At 44.9% G+C, this 21,628-nt stretch overlaps 1 protein-coding gene and 1 long non-coding RNA gene across 3 annotated transcripts in view; one reads left to right on the top strand and one right to left on the bottom strand.

Moving 5' to 3' along the window:
• TOP2A (DNA topoisomerase II alpha) overlaps positions 1-924 on the bottom strand; it is a 30,005-nt gene extending 29,081 nt beyond the window's left edge. Inside the window, exon 1 of the mRNA XM_025439926.2 lies at positions 763-924. Within this exon, the coding sequence (XP_025295711.1) occupies positions 763-783 (21 nt within the window). The 5' untranslated portion in view covers positions 784-924. The remainder of the gene's footprint in view (positions 1-762) is intronic.
• Positions 915-21,628, top strand: part of LOC112655078 (uncharacterized) — a 21,319-nt gene continuing 605 nt past the window's right edge. The window contains exons 1-3 of one of the 2 annotated variants that reach the window (XR_007412880.1): positions 915-1,217; positions 13,414-13,516; positions 20,544-20,698. This is a non-coding gene — a long non-coding RNA (uncharacterized LOC112655078). Of the gene's footprint in view, positions 1,572-13,413; positions 13,517-20,543; positions 20,699-21,628 lie in introns of both variants that reach the window. The other variant, XR_003133533.3, reaches the window with a different exon arrangement.

Genomic DNA, 21,628 nt, shown 5'->3' with positions numbered 1-21,628 from the left:
ATTGGTGGAGTTTCTATCGTTTTGTACCCACACAGCAGTTTGAGTTAACTGCAGCCAAGTTCCCAGGGTTCAGTTTGAACAAACCTATCTCATCAAGTGCGTTGTGACATGGAAATATTTCCCTTGAAGGTTTTATTCATTTATTTTTAATTTTTTTCCCCTTGAAGGTTTTAGAGGTCATCAATAAAACACACCCGCTTCTTTCAGACCTTCCGCAAATATTTACCGAATGCCTGCTACGTCCCAGGCACACAACAGAATCTGGTCAGCCGCAGTTTGGGAGCCCATCGATTCAATCGTTTGGCTACCTTAACGTTTTGAACACAGGAAGGACATATTTTGAGCCGGCTCCTCACTGGGGAACATCGTGCCCGGCCCTGCACCTTCCCAAGGTCAGGGGCATTCAATCTCTTTTTTCCACTCGAGGGTAGGAGAGCAAAGCATCTGTGCAGCTTAGGGCCACACGCGGACTATTATTATAATACAGGAGAGTTGAACACCCGCCCCAGAAACAGTAAAACAGAACCCTACACTCCAGAGAAGCCAGTGTAGCCGGTAATATTTCACTACTAGCACCATAAAGGAAAGCTATCCTCTTCACGATCACGCCGGGCCCAGCAGACCGCGGACGACGCGCAAGGCCGGCTCCAAGCGGGCGGCACTCGGACCGCACACAGCCCGGGAGCCGAACCCTTCGCGGGCAGCCAGAGAGATGCCGGGCCGCGCTGAGGATCCACGACCTGCCCCTTCCGCGAGCTGTACCTGCAGTGGTGACACCTCCATGGTGACGGTCGTGAAGGAGCTCGAGAACCCTGCAAGCGACTAAACCGGCAGGACCCCCGAGACCACCACGGAGCGAGCCTCTTCTCCACAGACTCCCGTCGGTTAGAAGAGCTCCTCCAGTCGCGTTTGAACCTCCCTGTAGCCCGCCCAAACCAGATAAGCCAATCACTGACTCGCTCTCACCGACTCCGTCCCGAGGAACCAATCGCAGCTGACTTTTTATTTTCACCAATGAGCGCTTGAGTTGGGCGGGGGCCTGTTTGAACAAACCAATTAGGCAGGGGGGCGGGACTAGAGCGGTTCCAAAAGGCACCGCTCGGAGGCGTAGCGTAGAGATTGACAGGGACACTGGCCAATGGCGGGGGGCTTACTTGTTCCCTCAGAGCTTGCAACTTTGAAGAGACTCCGGATGCAAGCGGGGAGGGGTTTCTGAGGTGCGGGCTCGGGGAGAAGGAAGAAGGGGAAGCATTCCTCAGGCCCTGCTAACTTCTTTCAGATTCCTGAACTCTATAAAGCGTCTTCCGTCCTGAGGGTTTTTAGCGAGAGGAAGGGGAATCCGAGCTTCTTTTTCCTGGGGAAACTGAGCGCCGGCTTTCTGGACAGGCAGCCTGGCGACTTGGTAACGCGGACAGATGTTGGCGCCTGCCTCAACCTCCCCTCCCAAGAATTTGTTTTCGAAGAAACTAGAGTGCTACCTTTGTGGTTTTGGGGTATAATAGAAGAGAGGCCGCACAAAATGGAGAGCAGCATTCAAATGCCCCAGTGGAGCGGCGTTGGGCTGCAAGCCGGTCAGTCAAGAAGAGTAGTTTGTAGTTATCACCTCAGGAGCGGAGAATGGGGGTTTAGGGGCCATTAGTCTAGGAAATTTTTCCTTCCGAAAGCCGGTGGGATGTCCTGCTGCCTGTTACTTTTGCTTCCGTCTGTTAAATTCCCTGAATTCTGCTATCCAGGAAAAGGTGTTCACATCTGACGAGAACATTCCAAAGACCGAAGTTGGGTGGTGGGTTTTTTTTGTTTTTTTTTTTTTTAATTCTGCCCCGTAAATGTTTAAGCGGGTTTATTCTGTCCTTGTTAATCCACAATGTTAAAATGACAAAAGAATGTGTTCCTCCCCACCCGCCCCAAACTGCTTGAAAAAATAACTGCACAATTTGAATGACTGCTATTTTTGTCCTCTGAGCCACCTCCTTCCAATCGTTATAACCTGAGTTTCTATCCCCGCTGGACAATTTGCCAGTCATGTGGTCTTGATGGAGGCAGGCACTTGGCGCTTGTTTTTTCCACTGAAAAAAGAGGATAAAAATGATACTAGTACCTTAAGAGTTGTGTGAGGATTACCTGGGATAAATGTAAGGCGTTTAAAATAGTGGGCTAATAGCATCAGAATCAGGAAGCAGGAATCTCCCGTAGCCTGGTGTGACAATTGGTGACTATCTTTTTTTCCCCCCTTCTAAAAGAAATCTAAAAGAGGTTAACAAATTGTTTATTTTTAAAAGACCTTATTTTCATTTATTCATGAGAGACTCACACAGAGAGGCAGAGACATAAGCAGAGGGAGAAGCAGGCCCTGGAATCACAACTTGAGCCAAAGGCAGACACTCAACCACTGAGCCACTCAGATGCCCTATTAAAAAAAAAAAATTTTTTTTGTGACATGCAACATTTTAATAGAATTTTAAGAGATGATGTTGTATACTAGGATATATTAAAATTTGGGGTATTCTATATAATTTCTGGAACAATTAAAGCGTTTACCCACATAATGTAAGCTAAGAAAGTTTATCATTTAAACATTAAACAGCAGGATGCCTGGTGGCTCAGCAGTTGAGCATCTACCTTCGGTTTAGGGCGTGATCCTGGGGTCCTAGGATCAAGTCCCACAGTGGGCTCCCTTCGTGGAGCCTGCTTCTCCCTCTGCCTATGTCTCTCTCTTTGTGTCTCTCGTGAATACATAAATAAAAAATCTTAAAAAAAAAAACCAAGTAGCAAATAATTACCTATAGTATAAGTAAATGCACATTTACTTACACCTTCTATTTAATTTCTTAGCAGACGTCAACCAATTGTTAAATCACCCCAGCATATCCAATGCCTACTCTGCCAGCAAAGCCCCAAGAAAGGGTAGTGTGGAGGTGGGGTGGGGGGTTCGGGGTGATGTTACAGGAGGTGGAGGATGGAGGTAGCCTGTGGGCTAGGGTGGTTTTTTTCACCTGGCCTCCAGTAATTCCAAGTGTTTCATTCCATTCTCCTCACCGCATCTGTTGAAATGGATAGGCAACCTCCAATGCACAGGATCACTCCGGGTCTCAGAGTAATTGTAGGGAAGCCTACCCAATCCAGTAGCTTCTGCCCATCCAAAAGGCTGACCAGGCCCTGGGCTCCAGGGCAGCTCTCATTCTCAAGTCTCCTCAGAACAGAAAGATGGTCCTGACAGAGACCAGCCATTCTGCCTTCCACCTCCTGGAACACAGAGATCCCACATGGTAGGGGTAGGATGGGAGCCTAGTCTCTGCCTTTCTTGGCTTCTACCCTGTAGCTCATCCTGGGGTACATCCCCATGCTTGGGGATGAGGCAACAGGAATTTAATAAACAGCTCCAGTCCTATTTTCTGGGATCCTGCAGTTTAGCTTGACCCTGATTGTGTAAGGCTCTGTTCCAAAAACCCAGAAGCAGAACTGTGGAGTCCAAAAGATTCTGGAGTCACAAATGCTTGAGTAAAAAGCAAAACGAAACAAAACAACCCCCAAAAAACAGAAAGAAACAAAACAAACCTTCCTGAGCCTCAGTTTCCCCATGTCATCATCCTTTATTAAAAGTACAGAGGGTTAAATGAGATATGAAAGCGCTTAGGACAGTATGGACATCCTGCCCTCTAGCAGGATGGTCTTGTGGGAGTGCGGTTGGGGGTGGGGCTTCTCTTTAGGACACAAGCTGTTTCTTTGTCAACCCCTCTCCTTTTCAGAGCCCATCACAGGATGTTCTACAGGGAAGTCTAATTTATTTATTTATTTATTTATTTATTTATTTATTTATTTATTATTTATGATAGTCACACAGAGGAGAGAAAGAGAGGCAGAGACATAGGCAGAGGGAGAAACAGGCTCCATGCACCGGGAGCCCGACGTGGGACTCGATCCCGGGTCTCCAGGATCGCGCCCTGGGCCAAAGGCAGGCACTAAACTGCTGCACCACCCAGGGATTCCTACAGGGAAGTCTGAGACGGGTGGGCCTGGGAGGCATTGTCCACAGAGCGAATTGCAGGTGCCTGCTAGCTACTACTCCTGGGAGGCAACAGGGGGTTGGGAGTCAGTTCCAGGGGCTTCGGTGGGCCAGGGGGAAGCTACCACATCCTCATTACCACCACCCCAACTTTATAGGGGGTCCAAATCAGCTACTCTGTGCCTTGTCCTCATCCCTATCCCTAGTATCTAAGTACTAGATTCATACTCCTGGCCACAGTACTTGGCTGAGTGTATGACCTTGGCAAGTCACTTAGTTTCAGGGTGTCTCCATTTCTTTACCTAAAATGGGGATAATGAGAGTACCTCCGCATAGGGGAGATAACATGTGTAAAGTGCTTAGTGGATTGCTTGGCAAATAATAAATACTTGAAACATGTTAGCAGTTACTACCTCTACTCCTTTTCAAGATCTTCCCCAACAACTACTTCTGTTGTTGATTCTCCAAGTCATCTCCTCCAAAACCAATTCAAAATTCCCCTGTTTAGGGAGTCTTTTTAGACCCTTTTTTTCAAGGCTTCTTCCAGTTGTTTGGAGTATATTTGCAAATGCGGATGAGTTCCTTTGATAAATATTTTTTGGTTTTCTTTGGGCATTTTTTTAAAAAGATTTTATTTATTCATGAGACACACACACACACACACACACACACACACACAGAGAAGAGAGGCAGAGACACAGAGGGAGAAGCAGGCTCCTTGCCGGGAGCCCAATGGGGACTCGATCCTGGAACTTCAGGATCATGCCCTGGGCTGAAGGCAGGCGCTAAACCACTGAGCCACCCAGGCGTCCCAAAGAAGGGTATTTGTGTTTTCTGTCTCTCCAATGGGCAACAGGGGGAGGAGGTCCTAAAGGAGCTGTGTCTCCATCCTTCACGTAGGAGTTCCTTTTGAAAGTGGATTATTTCTTCCCTCTAGCTGGCTGACTGAGTGAAGGGAGCTGGGCTGACAGTGTGGCTCTAAATTTTGGGGGATAGAGCTGGTTAGGCTGGAGCTCACTGGGAGTTCCTATATGAGCTGGGCTGGTCCAGGGTCTGGGGTATGGTCCCATGAGTTCTTTTTACCAGGGATACCAGCTTTGGGTTGGAGGAGGCCAGGAAAGCCCGAAATGTCCCATGGAGCTCAGCTTCTCCCTCTTGGTGGCACTGCAGGTGTGTTTCTTGGATCATTAATGGCCCCAGGCAAAGGGACAGTGAGGGTCACCAAACAGAGCTGGGAGGTAAGCAAAGGAGGTTACAGTGAGGATGAACTCAAGACTAGAGATTAGCACTGGGTGTTATACTATATGTTGGCAAGTTAAATTTAAATAAAAAATACTTGGGCAGCCCCGGTGGCGCAGCGGTTTAGCGCCGCCTGAAGCCGGAGGTGTGATCCTGGAGTCCCGGAATCGAGTCCCACGTCGGGCTTCCTGCGTGGAGCCTGCTTCTCCCTCTGCCTGTGTCTCTGCCTCTCTCTCGCTCTCTGTGAATAAATAAATAAATAAATAAATAAATCTTTAAAAAAATAAAAATAAATAAATAAAAATACTTAAAAAAAAAAAAAAAAAGACCAGAGATTAGTCCCCAGTAAGTCCGCTCAGGGGTTTCCCTCAGCAGTCTGGCAGTCCAGTATCTATCAACATTTTAAAAGTGCACACACCTTTGGACTCAGTAACAACATCTAGGAATACTGATACACTCCCGCAATTGTGTGTGTATATAAAATTATTGCAATATTGTTTTTGTTAGAAAAGAACTGGTAAAAAAAAGAAAGAAAGAAAGAAAAGAACTGGTAGCTGGAGTGGAACGATATTGTGAAAATTAGTAAAGGGAAATTCACTAAAATGGAGTTAGGAAGCCAGAAGGGGGAGCTCTCACATCCTACCTTTCCTCATCAGTTGCAGACCCCAACAGGAAGAGAGGTACCTTGCAAATCCATACTATAGCTACTTCTTTACTACCCCAGTTGGAGGAAGAAAGATTTTCTCCCCTTCCAGTAACAACAGCCTAGTCAATGAGAGATTCAGAATTCAGTCAAAGAAAAGCTGTTAGGAACCCCATTTTGCTCCAATGGACTTTTTGTTTCTAATGATCCTCCCTCTATAAAGGAGCAATCCTCTACTTTGTTCTTTGGACTTGCTTGTCCTAAATTGCAGTTCTCTGCTATTCCTGAATAAACTTTTCTGCTGGTAAAATAACTGACAGTTTTATTTTTAAGGTTAATAATATGCAGCTATTAAAGATAATGAAGTTGGTCTAGGGGTATTGATAGAGAAATATCACTAAGATATATTTAGCTTTAAAAAAGTGAGGTGAAAAATAAATAAATAAATAAATAAAAATAAAAAACTGAGGTGAAGAATAGTGTGTAGAACAATCTGGGTAAATATTTATGTATGCATTGAACAACTCTGGAAGAAATTGTAAATAGTGGAAAGGGAGGAAAACTTCATATTTTCCCTTCTATCTTATTTGAAAATTAGAAATTATAGACATTTATTTTTATAGTGTAAGAAGTGAGCTTAAATAAACACAATTTAAAAGATTTCCCTCAGTAATTGTGGATCTTGATAATTCTGTGTGTTTATTACCTTTTTCTATGTGACTAAGTATTTGTTTTCTTCCATGCCCTCTGCCCTTCTCACCCCTGTCCCTTTTCCCCACTGCACTAAAGGCAAAGCTTACTTGTCTGTACAAATTTGTGTGAGAATGTAAGTTTCATAGATATAGATTTTTCAATAACTAGGGAAATTGCAGTTTAAGTGAATCCAGTGGCAAGACTCTGTATAAAGAAACACAGTCTTTGGGCCAAATTGAGGGACAGTGTGTTATGGTGGGAAGTTGTAGCCCAACTCTTTTGTTACTAGTTGCATGGCCTTGAGTAAATCCCTTCCTCTCTATAGGACTGTTTCTCTACCTGTAAACTGAAGTCTAGGTAGCCCAGCAAAATGCCTTCCGCAGAGTATTAGAGAGGTGATCGTGGGTGTGGGGGAGGCAGTTTGAGGAGGTGACACCAGGGTTCTCCAATCCAGAGCAGCTCCACTTTTGTCTTTTTATGTTCTATGTAAGAGTTTTGTTCTGTGTAAGATTTCATTTGAAAATCATCATTGACTACTTACATTAAACAAACAAACAAACAAACAAAGCCTGGGCAAATTATTGTTAAGGGCACTTCTAGTTCTAACACTGTGTAATTCCAAATATGACTTTCGTGCATTGAGTTGGTTTGAATCATTTGGCTTCATTCCTCACCAGTACCCAGCTCAAGGCCATATAGAAGCTTAAGCCCACTAGGGGCTGGGCCATGGTGTCTGGGGAGGAGGAGAATGATCTCTGATTATTTCTGCTCTTTATGTGACATCCTTCAACCCTCTTTCCTGGCCTAGCAGCATGGCTGATCTGACTTTAGATTTCTGCCAGTGCCGCAAGACTCCCTAGCTTCTCCCTAGCATCAGTGGCTGCTAATGGCAGCTGCTGGAGTTGCAGCTTATACTTGGTGTCTATGCCTGCTGGAGGCTTGGTCAATAAAACCTGGGCAAACACAGCCATGAGCCCCTCCCTACTCCCTTATCCCCACTTTCCAGCTCCCCACATCCTTCCTCTATACCCCACAGAATAGTAGTGGTAAAAGGAACATGCCAGGGAGGCCCTCTGATCTGACAACAGAGGCCAGGACTGGGCCTCTCTATTCTCTTGGGTTCTCACACCAAGAAGGGGAGGCAGACCAAATCTCTTGATAGTCAGGCAACCTGAATTTTCACAGTTTACTTGGTCACTCTGGAGCACAGAAGGTCATCACTGAAGATCTGTGTCAGACTCCTCCACCTAGGAAGAGGAATAAAAAAAGTACATTTCTGAAATGTCTTCTGTCTGACGCTAATCTGACAGCTGTCCCTTCTACTGATACTCCAAAGCCACCAAGGCCAGGTTTGGGTCTACAGAGCTCCCTTCACAGGGGATCTGAGAGACCATGTGAGTTGGAAGGGGGTGGAGTAGAGGTAGAACATTACTTACTTGAAGAAAATAGAAAGCTGTACCCTTCTGTTTGGGATTGAATAAAATCATGGTATTTCTCAAAGACCTGCAATTAAAGGCTGATTACACATTTCTCTCTCTTCCCTCTTGATAATGAAAAGCAAGAAGCTACGGAAGCAGAAATATGGGAATTTTACAGAGTACAGAGAAGACTGTCAGTTGGAGGAGGTAGTTAGTCATTTTCTTACTAGAAGAACTAGAGACTGCAATAGGAGAAAGCCTACATTTCAAAGGGCTTTTGAAATTAAGCTGTTTTGAAGCCCTTTGAATATATTTTTAAAAAAATTTATTTATTCATTCATGAGAGACACACAGAGAGAGAGGGGCAGAGACATAGGTAGAGGAGAAGCAGGGTCCCCATATAGGGAGTCCGATGCGGTACTCCATCCAGGATCCCAAGATCATGCTCTGAGCCAAAGTCAGACTCTCAACCACTGAGCCACTTTGAATGTTTAAGAAATAAATTTTGGTATCACAATCCCAGGTTTCAAGATATACTACAAAGCTGTAATAACCAAAATAGCATAAAAATAGACATATAGATGAGGCTCCTGGGGACTTGGTTGGTTAAGCATCTGACTCTTCGTTTGGGTTTAGGTCATGATCTCATTGGTCATTAAGCCCTGCATCAGGCTTCATGCTCAGTGGGGAGTCTGTGAGAAGATTCTCTCTTGCCTCTCGCTCCACTTGTGCTCATGCTCTCTCTCAAAAATAAATCTTATTTTTTTTCAAAAATAAATCTTAAAAAAAATAGACATGTAGATAAATGGAACAGAATAGAAAGCCCAGAAATAAACTTATGACTATATGCTCAATTAATCTATGACAAAGGAGACAAGAATATGCAATGGGAAAAAGAGTTTCTTCAACAAATGGTGTTGGGAAAACTGGACCAACAACATGCAAAAGAATGAAATTGGACCACTTTCCCACACCATATATGGTAAACTCAAAATGGATTAAAGACCTAAATATAAGACCTTATATATAAAAATCCTAGAAGAGAGCACAGATAGTAATTTCTCTGACATTGGCCATAGCAACATTTTTCTAGGTATGTCTCCTAAGGAAAGGGAAACAAAAGCAAAAATAAACTATCAGGACAACATAAAAAAAAAAAAAAGCTTATACAAGAAAAAGATCCTACAAGAGCACAGCAAAGGAATCAACAACAACAACAACAACAACTAAAAACCCAAAAAGACAACCTACTGAGTGGGAGAAGATATTTGCAAATGATATATCTGATATAGGGTTAGTATCCAAAATATATAAAGAACTTATACAACCGAACACCAAAAAACCCTGAATAATCTAATTAAAATGGGCAGAAGACATGAAAAAACATTTCTCCAAAAAAGACGTACAGATGGCCAACATACACATGAAAAGAAGCTCAACATCACTAATCATCAAGGAAATGCAAATCAATACCACAATGAGATATCTTCTTACAACTGTCAGAATGGCTAAAATTGAAAACACAAGAAACCAACAAGTTTTGGTGAGGATGTGAAGGAAAAGGAACCTTCATGCACTGTTAGTGAGAATGCAAACTGAAGCAGCGACTGTGGAAAACAGTATGGAGTTTCCTCAAAAAATTGAAAATAGAATTACTATATGATTCAGGAATTCCATTACTGAGTATTTACCCAAAGAATACAAAAACACTAATTTGAAAAGATATATGTGCCCTGTGTCTCTTGTAGCATTATTTACAATAAACAAAATATGGAAGCAACTCAAGTGTCCTATCTATAGATGAATGGATAAAGAAAATGTAGTACACACACACACACACACACACACACACACACACACAGAGGAATATTACTCAGGCATAAAAAGAAGGAAATCTTGCCATTTACAACAACATGGATGGATCTAGAGGGTATAATGCTAAGTGAAGTAAGTCAGTCAGAAAAAGAAATACCTTATGATTTCACTCATATGTGGAATTTAAGAAACAAAATAACTTAAAGAAAAAAGAGATGAACAAAAAATTGGATTTTAAAAAAAGATTTTATTTATTTATTCATGAGAAACACACACAGAGAGGCAGAGACATAGACAGAGGGAGAAGCAGGCTCCTTGCAGAGAGCCCAATGTGGGACTTGATCCCTGGACCAGGATCCCACCCTGAGCTGAAGGTAGATGCTCAACTGCTGAGCCACCCAGGCATCCCCCAAAAATCAGATTTTTAACTATAGAGAACAAACTGGTGGTTATCAGAGGGGAAAGGAGAGAGGATGTGTGAAATAGGTGAAGGGGATTAAGAGTACACTTATTGTGATGAGCATTGAGTATTGTGTAGAATTATTGAATCCCTATATTGTATACTTGAAACTAATATAACACTGTACATTAATTATCTGAAATTCAAAAATTAACAGATTAAAAAAGAAAGAATTTTGATCTGATAAACATTTAGGGCAAGTAAGGATATATTTTATTCAAGGATGGGAAACATCTAGGTTAAGATTTGTCTTTAATAAGTAAAAAGGAACAATTTTTTAAAAATTTTTATTTATTTATGATAGTCACAGAGAGAGAGAGAGAGAGAGAGAATGAGAGAGAGAGAGAGGGGCAGAGACACAGGCAGAGGGGGAAGCAGGCTCCATGCACCGGGAGCCCGACTTGGGATTCAATCCCAGGTCTTCAGGATCGCGCCCTGGGCCAAAGGCAGGCGCTAAACCGCTGCGCCACCCAGGGATCCCAAAAGGGATCAATTAATAGTACATGTGCTGATGTGAGAAAGTGCCAGGTAAAGACAAGAGTTTCCAAGTAGAGCTGTTCAAGAATGGACATACCTAGGACATAGGGACTTCTACCACTGGAATGTTGAAGAGTCTAGATGACCATTTTCTAGGTATGTTGTAAGAGAGATCTCTCCACAGTGAGGGTTGGACTCAATAAGCTATAAGATCCCTTCTGGGGCAGCCCTAGTGGCACAGCGGTTTAGCGCCTCCTGCAGCTTGGGTTGTGATCCTGGAGACCCGGAATTGAGTCCCACGTCGGGCTTCCTGCATGGAGCCTGCTTCTTCTTCTGCCTGTGCCTCTCTCTCTCTCTCTCTCTCTCTCTCTCTCTCTATGAGGAAATAAACAAAATCTTAAAAAAAAAAGATCCCTTCTGACTTTAAGATTTTACCTAGGAGTTTATGTTTCTGTAAATGTACTCTAAATTGTTTATCATATTCAAATATAGTCCTATTTAACACTAGTATTTTAGTAGTTTAACAAAGTGTGATTTTTCAGAAAGCATAACCAAGCAGAAAAATGTAACATAGTCCCTGTCTGGAGTAGCCTCTGCTTGGAATGACTTCTATGATGGTTAATTTTCTGTGTCAGCTTGGTTGTGTCATGGTATCTGGTAGTTTGGCCAAACAGTAATCTAGATGTTGTGGTGAAGGTATTTTGTAGATGTAATTGGCACTTAAAATCAGCTGACTTTAAGAAAAAAAGGCTTGTAATGCCTCTATAATGCCTGAGTAATGCTGGTGGGCTTCCTCCAATCAGTTGAAGGTTGTAGGAGAAAAAAAAATATGGAGGTTTCTCAGAAAAGAAAGAATTCTGTCTCAGGCCTGGTACAGAAATCTCACAAGAATCTTCTACTGACTGCAGACCTGCTGGACCCCCCTATCAGAGCCAATTCATAAAAATAAATCACATTACATATAAATTTCTGAGTGCCAATTATGTACTAGACACGGTAATAAGCACTTTACGTAATTTCCCCCCTAATCTTTTTACCAACTCTTTATACTAAGGAAACTGAGGATTAGAGGGGTTAGGTAATTTCCTCAAGATTGTAAAATTCTACTTATCTTTCAAGACACAGATCCAACATCACTTCCCTTTGAAGTTCTCCCTAACCACCATGTCCTCCAGGCTCCTCTCTGCTTTCTTGGCATCCAGTACATTTCTCTTTGTTACATAACACTGATCACGGTGTGTTTACCTGCAAGTTCCCTCTTCAGACCACAAGCTCTTCCCAAGGTAGGGATTTGCCTTTGGAAACCTCAGCACCTAGTACAATGCCCACTCCCCAGAAGACCCTCTGTGAATGCTATCTGTAATATCACTGTCCACCTGGGGGCAGCATACCCAGCAACAGCCCCCTTATGCAGGAGTTTTCAACTATGGAAGGACAGCCACTAAAATCAAACCCCAAAGTGAAAGGAAAGGTCCACACATGCCTGTTTACTACTCCCTGGAAGCCAGGATCCACTGTGCCAACATTTTGCTTCATCCCCTTGGGATTCAGTTGAAGACTCAGTACCCATTGATGACATTGGCTGGGCTGCCCTTGGGGATGCTGGGGCTGTCCCAGGGCTTTTGCACCTTTGAGCTCAAAGACTCAGTGAGGGAGCTGATGGAATGAAAACCCAGAAGGGGAAGAAGGGGTCAACTGCAAGAGTCCTACTAAAGGAGATTTTTCTGGAATAAGGCTGTATCCCCATGAGGTGAAAGGGGAGGAGGAAAATTCTGCACTAGGGTGAATTAACCTTGCTCCTAACGAGTGGGTAAAGAGAAAGCCCAGGCAACCTCATTCACAAGCCCCTTGCCTCCAACCCTTCTCTTAGATGTTCTGCTCTTCCCATATCACTTTCAAGGGTAGGGTAAGCTAGGGCTGGGGACAGGTGAGGTGCTTCTACATAGGTGTGTCTTACCTGAGCTCAGCAGAGAGGTGTAGATCGACTTAAAGCTCTGTCTGAAGTACAGACAGAGGAGTCACAAAGGGTCTCTGTAGATACTCTCCTACTTCTATTACTTGGTTCTATGAGGAGGCAGAAGGTATGTCTTGGGCAGTAGTGACGGTGGTCCTGGAGGCAGAAGGGAAGGGGAGGGAAGAGCATCCACTCATGTCCGAGCACTTTGAGAGAGGTGGAATAGGTGAAGGAATGAGAGAATGGCAGGGTATTGCCGATGACTTAAATCTTAAATACTGAGCAAACAGATGAGAAAAGAAAAGGTAAGGGAGGCATCTGGAATCATTTATCCAAAGAAAATGAAAATATTTTCATAGGCTTCACTGACATGTAAGAAGTGACATGTCCAAGATTACATAAAATTCCCAGTTCTTTTTTTTTTTTTCAATTCCCAGTTCTATATGCACTACCTCCTCGAAGCTAAAGGAATTACTGATGGAAGGTGAGATTGAGAGGCATTTATGAGGATATCCCTTCAGGGAGGAAGAGGAGGTAGAAGAGAAAGAGGGAGAACAGACACGAAAGAGGGATGCTCTGGCTTATTCTCTCAGGGAGAGCCATCTAAACATAGTCATCTTTCCATTTGGACCCGGGGCTCTAGGAGGTCCCTGCAAGCCTCTTTCTCCAGGCAAAACTGGGACACTTATTGTACCTCTCTCTCACTTTTAGTTCTGTACCGAGGAGGAGGGAAGGACACAGGATGAGACAAATGATTCAGCCCCAGGGGAAGACCCCCAAGGGGAGACAGATCCCAATGGAGGTGAGGTAGATGGTGAGTGAATCAACACATGTTACTGAGCATATATTATGTATCAGCCCAAGACCATACAGGATGTGTGGACACTGTTTTACATGTGAGCACATTTATTGTAGGAAAGGATGTAGGGAAGAATGGAGGAGAGGTCACTAAAGAAAAGGAAGGAGGGAGTGAAGAAAGAAAGAGAAGAAGAGGAAAGAAAGACATAATTGTTGATGTTTAGTAACTCACATTCTAGCTATAGCAAAAGGACAATTGGCTAAAAAAGCTCAGTGACAAGTGAGCAGTTCCCAGAAGTTAAAAAGAATGTTATGGAGATTGTAGGAGAACCTGGGATAAAGGAGTTGGGCTAGGGTGGGTATCTTCTTCTTCTTTTTTATAAGGGAGAGGGGATTCTAAGGTGGGTGAATTAAATTTTTTTTTTTTTTATAAGTAGGCTCCACACTCAATGTGGGGCTTGAACTCACAATCCTGAGGTCAAGAATCATATGTTCTACTGACTGAGCCAGCCAGGTGCCCCTTGATGGACCAGGCTGGCTTGGTTGGCCTGGAGGAGACTCTTTCTTTGAGAGAGAGAGAGAGAGCGAGAGAATATGTGTGCACACGAGGTGGCAGGAGAAGCAGAGGGAGAGGGAGAGGGAGAACCTTAGGCAGGCTCCACTCCCAGAGCTTGTGGAGCCTGACGTGAAGCTCAATCTCATGACCCTGAGATCATGACCTGAGCTGAAATTGAGTCAGATGCCTGGTTGAACTACCCAAGTGCCCACTGGAGGAGACTCTTGCTCGTGGGACCCCATTCGTCCCTGAGCTCCATGGGAGCCCATCTGGGCCTGATAGCCTTGAAGAACCAGGGTAGTCCTGCGTCCAGGAAGGTCTGGTGTCCCCAAGGTTCTTGGGAGCCCATCAGTCCCAGTCCTTACATATCCAGGCTGGTCCTGGGAGTCTTCATGGTTAGGGTAGTCCTGAGGTCCCAGGGGTTCTGGAAACCCTTGGCAACCAGGGGAACCAGGAGGTCCAATTCCATCCTACACTTGGGAGGAGAGGCAAGAGGGGTGGAGGTGAACCACAGAGCTGGCAGTGTATATTTTGGGGGTCGGGGACTCTTGTAGGGGAAAGACAATGGGGCCAAGCCAGAAGCTGTGATGGGAGTAGAATGTGTGCATGGGAAAGTGCCCATGGCCCTCAGATTATTTAGGGAAATTTGAGATATCCTGGGAACGGGACATTAATTGTGTCACCCATAAAATCATTAATTCTGGGTTCAAGGGCCGATTCTAGTACTTGGGTACATATATAGAGATTGTCTTAGGAGGAATCTGGGTTCACAGTTTGAGATTCCTGTTGCCAACTTTACCCTACCCCATGATTCCAAGGACCCTCAATTAGGCTTCTGCCCAAAGATCACTATCATTTCTCATTCATCTACCACTTATCCATTACTCACTCCATCCACCTACCATCCAGCCAGTCCCATCCACCACTTAAACCCTCCCACCCACTCACCATCTACCCATTTTTCCACCCACTGTCTACTTACCACTCACCTCCCCCCACCCATATACCATTCACCCCTTACTTCTGACTTCTCCTTTCAAAGGTAAGGGCAGTGATTGCTGGGGACCCTGGAGGACTAGGAGTCCCTGGCTCCCCATAGGCCCCTTTCACCAGGAAAGCCAGGAGTCCAGTGCTGGGGTACTCTTCTCTCCTTGCTCTCCCTGTTGGGACAGAAGGGCATGTGGTAGAGGTGGAAGTGGGGATGACAGAGTGGCTTTTCTTTTCTTTTTTAAAGATTTTATTTATTTATTCATGAGAGAGAGAGAGAGAGAGACAGGGAGGCAGAGACATAGGCAGAGGGAGAAGCAGGCTTCATTCAAGGAGCTGGATGTGGGACTTGATCTTCAGACCCCAGGATCACCACCCACCCCCACCCCCCCAAGCTGAAGGCAAACATTCAACTACTGAGCAGCCCAGGCATCCCCAGAGTAGCTTTTCTATTTCACTCCAGCTCCTCAATCTTCCTTCTCTTCCCCTATTTCCCCCTGCCCCCTGCCCCCTGCCATCCCAGAAGGTCCCAAAGTTCCTGAAATTCCCACCCAGACAGGCAGGGGAATTACCTGACATTCAGGGGACCCAACAGGACAGACACACTTAGCAGGTGTGACAGGAGCAGGGTTGGATCTCCTTGGAACATAGATTAAAACAAGGCTGGCTCTTAGATTACCAGGTTCAACCTCCTCATGTACAAATGGGGAAGCTGAGGCCCAGAGAGAGCTATAACTGCAGGTGACAGCAATGGGACAGCAAGCTGGCCTGGAGGATGTGGTGAGAATGCCAATATGACTCCTAATTTGGTAGGGAATGAGGTCACCTAGACCTGTCATTTTCTACCCAGTTCTGAAATTGGCAGAAATCCCAATTTCTTGAGAGGTGTGATGTTGTGATAAGAAATACATATTTGGTCTTTCTTTGATCCTGGCACAGAGCTAAAACTCTTGGAATTTCCTAAGCCTGAAGCTCTAAAGGTGTTTTTTGTTATGAAAATGAAGTGACTTTCAGAAAGCCCCTGGGTAACCTGAAGATGGGGGCTGGTTGCCTGGGAGCCACCTCTGTTATCAGAGAGTGGGAACTGTTCCAACCCCCACCTCTGAGGTGGAGAGAGGTGCTGGAGATTAAGTTCAATCACCAGTGGCCAATAATTTAATTAATCTTGCTTCTGTAATAAAGCCCCCATAAAGGATGGAGTTCCTCTTTTCTTTCTGGGCCCTACCCTAATGCTGCCTGTGACTCTGACACCAATTCTGATGTGTGGGTTTTCCAACACCATCAAACAACTAGTTCTCTGAACCCTGTCCTTTTGGGTTCCTGTCTTATTCCTTAACAAGAGTCAGGGTGAATGTAGGGGAGGGGACAGGTATTCCTAGGATCTAGCTGCTCCCTTACCTCTGGCTTTGGTTTGTGAACCCCAGAGGTCTGATCTGAGGAAGAGGTTACCTGGAGTTGCAGAGATAACCCCATCCAGCCTATTGCCCTCCGAGAGCCTTTGGGTGCTGCTGGCAGAAGGCCTCTGGCTAGATGCAGGCTTTAACACCTGGTCCAGCCTGGAGGCTCCTGCCCCATTCTTTCATCTGAAAAATGAATGAGTGAATGAATGGAATGACTGGAGAGGGGGAGTCTAGACTGGAATCTTTGGTTTCGTATCTATTTGTAAATCTATCCCCTCGCTCCAGGTTCTTCATTTCATCATATCTATTCATTTTTCTCTGCCTTCCATCTACTTCTTATTCAGTAACCTCCCTCTCTTGGCCTTCTGCTTGTTAGTACTCTCTCCTCTTCTTTCTATCCTTCCACCTCAAAGCATCATAGAATCAAAAAAGGTCACAATAATGACACCATTAATTGTTAACCTGCTTTCAGATATATATGTATCCTTACACTTACATAGGTAGCCTCATCTGATCCTCCTTAACAGCCTTTTGGAGTGAAGTAGGGACTGACATCCCTATTTTACAGATGAAGAAATTGAGGATCATCATGGTAAAGAGAAAAGCCCATGGCACATGGCTTATCAGGAAGGAGCTGGGATTTGAACCCTTAGCTTTGACTAGAGGACTAGGGCTTTCTGCCTCACAGCTGGTGTACTCCAACCTGAGGGCAAAATTCTCCATTGTAGGCCATCTGGCTTTCCCCTGGCTTAGGGCCCAACTTCTCCTGCTTTTTAGATCATTAAGACTGGGTGGGGGTGAGGAACAGACTGCACAGATCTTGAGGATTACTGGCTCCAAACATCAAGCCTCTGGCAACAGTGAGGACTGAGGGGGTGAGGGTGGAGGAATCCAGGTTTCAGGAGAGGAGAAGGTGGGGGCTGTGTGGATCAGAGGCTCCAGGCAGGATGGCCCTTCTTCCTAGGCCCTCAGCCTTATCCCTTTGCCCCCAAGTTCTCTCCAGCTCTCATCAGCCATCTTTAGGGCTATCCTTATCTCTCTTAGGACAAGGAAAATCAAAGACTGCTGTAGAAGAGGCCTCTGGCATGGAAGGCTTGGTGGGCAATATGGCTTCTTTCTGAGACCCTCTCTTCCCACAGCTGGGGTTAGACCTGAGTTCTGGGTTGCATCCCCAGCACCCCAGCTGAGGGTACCAGAATGATCAGATTGGTGCTAAAATTGGGCAGGCAGGGAAGGCACAACAGCTTCTGGGCACACAGAACCCTGACAACCAGAGTCAAGAAGACAGGAGCTTCAGCCGCAGCAGGGCAACCTGGCAGGAAGAAGAGGTGCTATCTGGGTTTGGGCAAAGCTCTTCAAGGCTATGGTGCCTCTGGAGATTGTGTGGGGTTCCAGTTGGAGTCTGGGCTCCATCATCACACAAATGGGTTTAAATCACATTTAGTTGCATATGACCTTAAGTCAGTCTTTTTACTACCTGGAGCACCATCTATACAATGGATTTATAGGGTTACCATGGTGATAATAATAATAAAGCCTGGCATGGTTGAGCCTTACTCTGTGGCAGGCACTGTGCTAAGTGCCTCTCTGCATACAGAGAAGTTCTCTCTGTAGGTTCTCATACAGCCCTATTAGGCTGGGCTGCCATTAGCCCTCCTTTACAACTGAGGGTATTTAAGGATAAGAGGGAGGATGTCACTTGGCCAAAGTCACAGAGCTAGTAAATGTCAAATCCAGGTTTTAGTGTAGGCATTTTGGTTCCAGATTATTTTTAAAAAGATTTTATTTATTTATTTATTCATGAGACACACAGAGAGAGGCAGAGACAGTCAGAGGGAGAAGCAAGATCCCTGTGGGTAGCCTGATGTGGGACTCAATTCCAGGACCTCGATTTCAGGGTCATACCCTGAACTGAAGGCAGATGCTCATCTACTGAGCCACCTAGGCATCCCTGGCTCCAGGTTCTTAATCTCACTCACTTGGCTGGTCATGACTAATGACCAACCCTGGGCACTTACTATGTAGCAGGCATCAATGCAAGTTTTTTACACAGATTCATTCATGTAATCTTTATAGCCACTCTGTATAATGGTCACTTAATGTGAAAGATGAGGATACTGAGGCATAGAGAGGTGTGCTAACTTATCCTAAACCTACTGCCAAGAATCCAGTCCAGCCAGGCTACTTGAGAGCCAGCATTCTTTAAAAAAATAAAAAAAAGTTTTTTCTTAAAAAAGTTAAAGTAGGGCAGCCTGGGTGGCTCAGCGGTTTAGCGCCGCCTTCAGCCCAGGGCCTGATCCTGGAGACCCAGGAACCAGTCCCACGTCAGGATCCCTGCATGGAGCCTGCTTCTCCCTCTGCCTATGTCTCTCTGTCTGTCTCTCTGTCTCTCGTGAATAAATAAATAAAATCTTAAAAAAAAAAGTTAAAGTAATAAAAGTAAAGTACATACAGAATGGTGCAGAAAAAAGAAATGTTTAGCTCAATGAATGTTCATATGGTAAATATACCATGTAACTAAATAAAAACATCACCTATACCCCATGAGGCCCTTTCTAAGTGACTACTTCCACCACTCATCCCAAAAGTAACTCTATCCTGATTTCTAAAACCATAGATTAGTTTTGCCTGTTTTTGAATTCTATGTAAATGGAATCCTACAATAGTAATCTTTTGCTCAATCTATAATTTCTTTTTTTTTTTAAAGACTTATTTATTTATTCATTCAGAGAGAGCGAAGAGAGAGGCAGAGACAGGCAGAGGGAGAAGCAGGCTCCATGCAGGAAGCCTGATGTGGGACTCGATCCTGGGTCTCCAGGATCACACCCCAGGCTGCAGGCAGCGCTAAACCGCTGCGCCACCAGGGCTGCCCTATAATTTCTCTATGTTGTTGGTATAGCAATATTTATTAAACTATAGGTTTATTAATTCTACTATTGATCCCAGTGTTTGGCTATTCTGAATAATGCTGCTATGAACACTCATATATGTGTTTTGGAATACACACATGCACACACACACACATTTCTAATGGGTATATATCTCAGGGTGGAATTGTTGGTTGTTTCCAAGCAGTTGCACAAATTTGTTTTCTTACAGGCATTATATGAAAGTCCCCTTACTCCACACTTAGCACTACCAGTATTTAAACTTTTTAAAAGAAGATTTTATTTATCTATTCATGAGAAATATAGAGATAGAGAGAGAAGGAGGTTCCCCACAGGGAGCCCGATGCAGGACACGATCCCAGGACCCTGGGATCATGACCCCGAGCTGAAGGCAGACGCTCAACCACTGAGCCACCCAGGTGCCCAGTATTTAAATTTTTTATCAATCTGGTGGACATAAAGTGATGTCTCAGAATGTTTTTCCATATCTATTTGTTAAATGAGGTAAAAGCAAGCACTCTGTAAACTTGTCATCACAACCCTTTGAGGTAGGTGTGGTATCATTCCCATTTTGCAGACGAGGAATGGAGGTCACAGTTGCTCCTTTTCTCTTTCCTCTCTTGCAATCCACTCACCTTTCCTGGAGGCCCCTTCCCCACTTTTCCTCAGTGGGGTTGGGATGCCTGGTTACCACCAAGTTTGGGAGGCCCCTCCGACCAGGATGTTCTCCTGGGTAAGGAAAAGAGGAAGGCTTGGCTGAAGTGGACAGGGGTGAGGAGGACAGAAAGGATGAGACAGAAAGATTGGAGTGAGGAGATTCTGGCTCTTGGCATGGGATGAGGGGGCTGGAAGAGAGGTCTCGGAATATAGAGGAGGCATGACTGGGGAAATTTGTGAACTCCTAATGCTGGTGTGGAAAGAGAAGCTGTGTAGCCAGGGAATAAGAGACCACATGTATCTGGATGTTGGGGGTTTCTCTGGACCCCAGGGCCTCTTTCTTGGGTTTTGCTAAGTCTGAGGATTCCTCTGTGGGGCCTTTCTAAGCTTAGAGCCATTTTTAGGGTGGGTTAGCAGTCCCTTGGTAGAGTCTCTTTGGATCTAACTTTCTTTCTTTCTTTCTTTTTCTTTCTTTCTTTCTTTCTTTCTTTCTTTCTTTCTTTCTTTCTTTCTTTCTTTCTTTCTTTCTTTCTTTCTTTCATGAGAGACACACAGAGAGAGACAGAGACACAGGCACAGGGAGAAGCAGGTGCCATGCAGGAAGCCTGACGTGGGACTCGATCCCGGAACTCTGGGATCACTCCCTGAGCCAAAGGCAGACACTCAACTGCTGAGCCACCCAGGCGTCCTATCTTTGGAATTTTCTAAAGGTAAGTAGTACTCTGTTCTCCAGGGTTGGGGGAGTAGGAGACAGGCCCTAGAGGTCCTCCAGGGAATGTGGGTGAAGAACATGGGGTCTACTCTGATTCTGGGCTTTTTATCTATCAGGCCAAGAGGTATCCTGGCAAGCAGGTACCCTGCTCTTGGACTCAACAACTGTTAGGGGAGGCAGGGCAAATAATTTCCCCTTCCTAACATTTGTCACTCTCCTCCCAGACTCCCCTCTGCATCTGTACTTTTGCAAGTGTCATCTGCATAGATTCTCCCAGGGTGTACTTCCTTCTCCCACCCCCACCTTCCTTGAGCCCTTAGCTCATTGCTCACTGGTAATGCTCTGGCAGCAGAGGCAGCATGGCTCAGGGCATAAGTCTGTAGCAGGTAGTAAATATATTTAGCTAAAGTCTTGGCTCTATTAGTTAACTAGCTGTATGGCCTTGAGTGAACCTTGTCACCTTTCTAGGCAGTGACAGAACTCTCAGAGGACCTAACATCATTCACTTGGCTTGTCTCCTACACAGGCTTTGGCCAATGAGAAAGAGATTCCATGGGTGCCAATTGGCTTAGAAACAGTGCAAACTCTGGAGTGTTGGGAGCCATGCTGGCATGGGTTTAGGACCATGCAGAAAACTTTCAAAGGTTCTAGATTCCCAGACTGCCCAAGCTGGAAGGGGGTTCACAATTCAATGAGTCCCCCCCCCCCCCATTTACAGATAGTAAAATTGAAGCCAAGGAAGGGGAAGTGACCACAAAGCTGGCAAGTAGCAGAGCTGGTTGGACTGGAGATATGAAACTGGATCCCAGCCAGCCCAACTGCAGATGGGCTCTCCTCTCCTCTCTGCATCCTCTGTCTGGGTGTTCATTTCTGGTGCCACATGTCCTGATGGAAGGATCCAGCTCTAGCCTCTGAGCCAGACTTCCCT

The sequence above is a fragment of the Canis lupus genome, chromosome 9 (assembly GCF_003254725.2).
Source record: "Canis lupus dingo isolate Sandy chromosome 9, ASM325472v2, whole genome shotgun sequence".
Classification (NCBI taxonomy): domain Eukaryota; kingdom Metazoa; phylum Chordata; class Mammalia; order Carnivora; family Canidae; genus Canis; species Canis lupus.
This window is presented reverse-complemented; position numbering and strand designations above follow the sequence as displayed.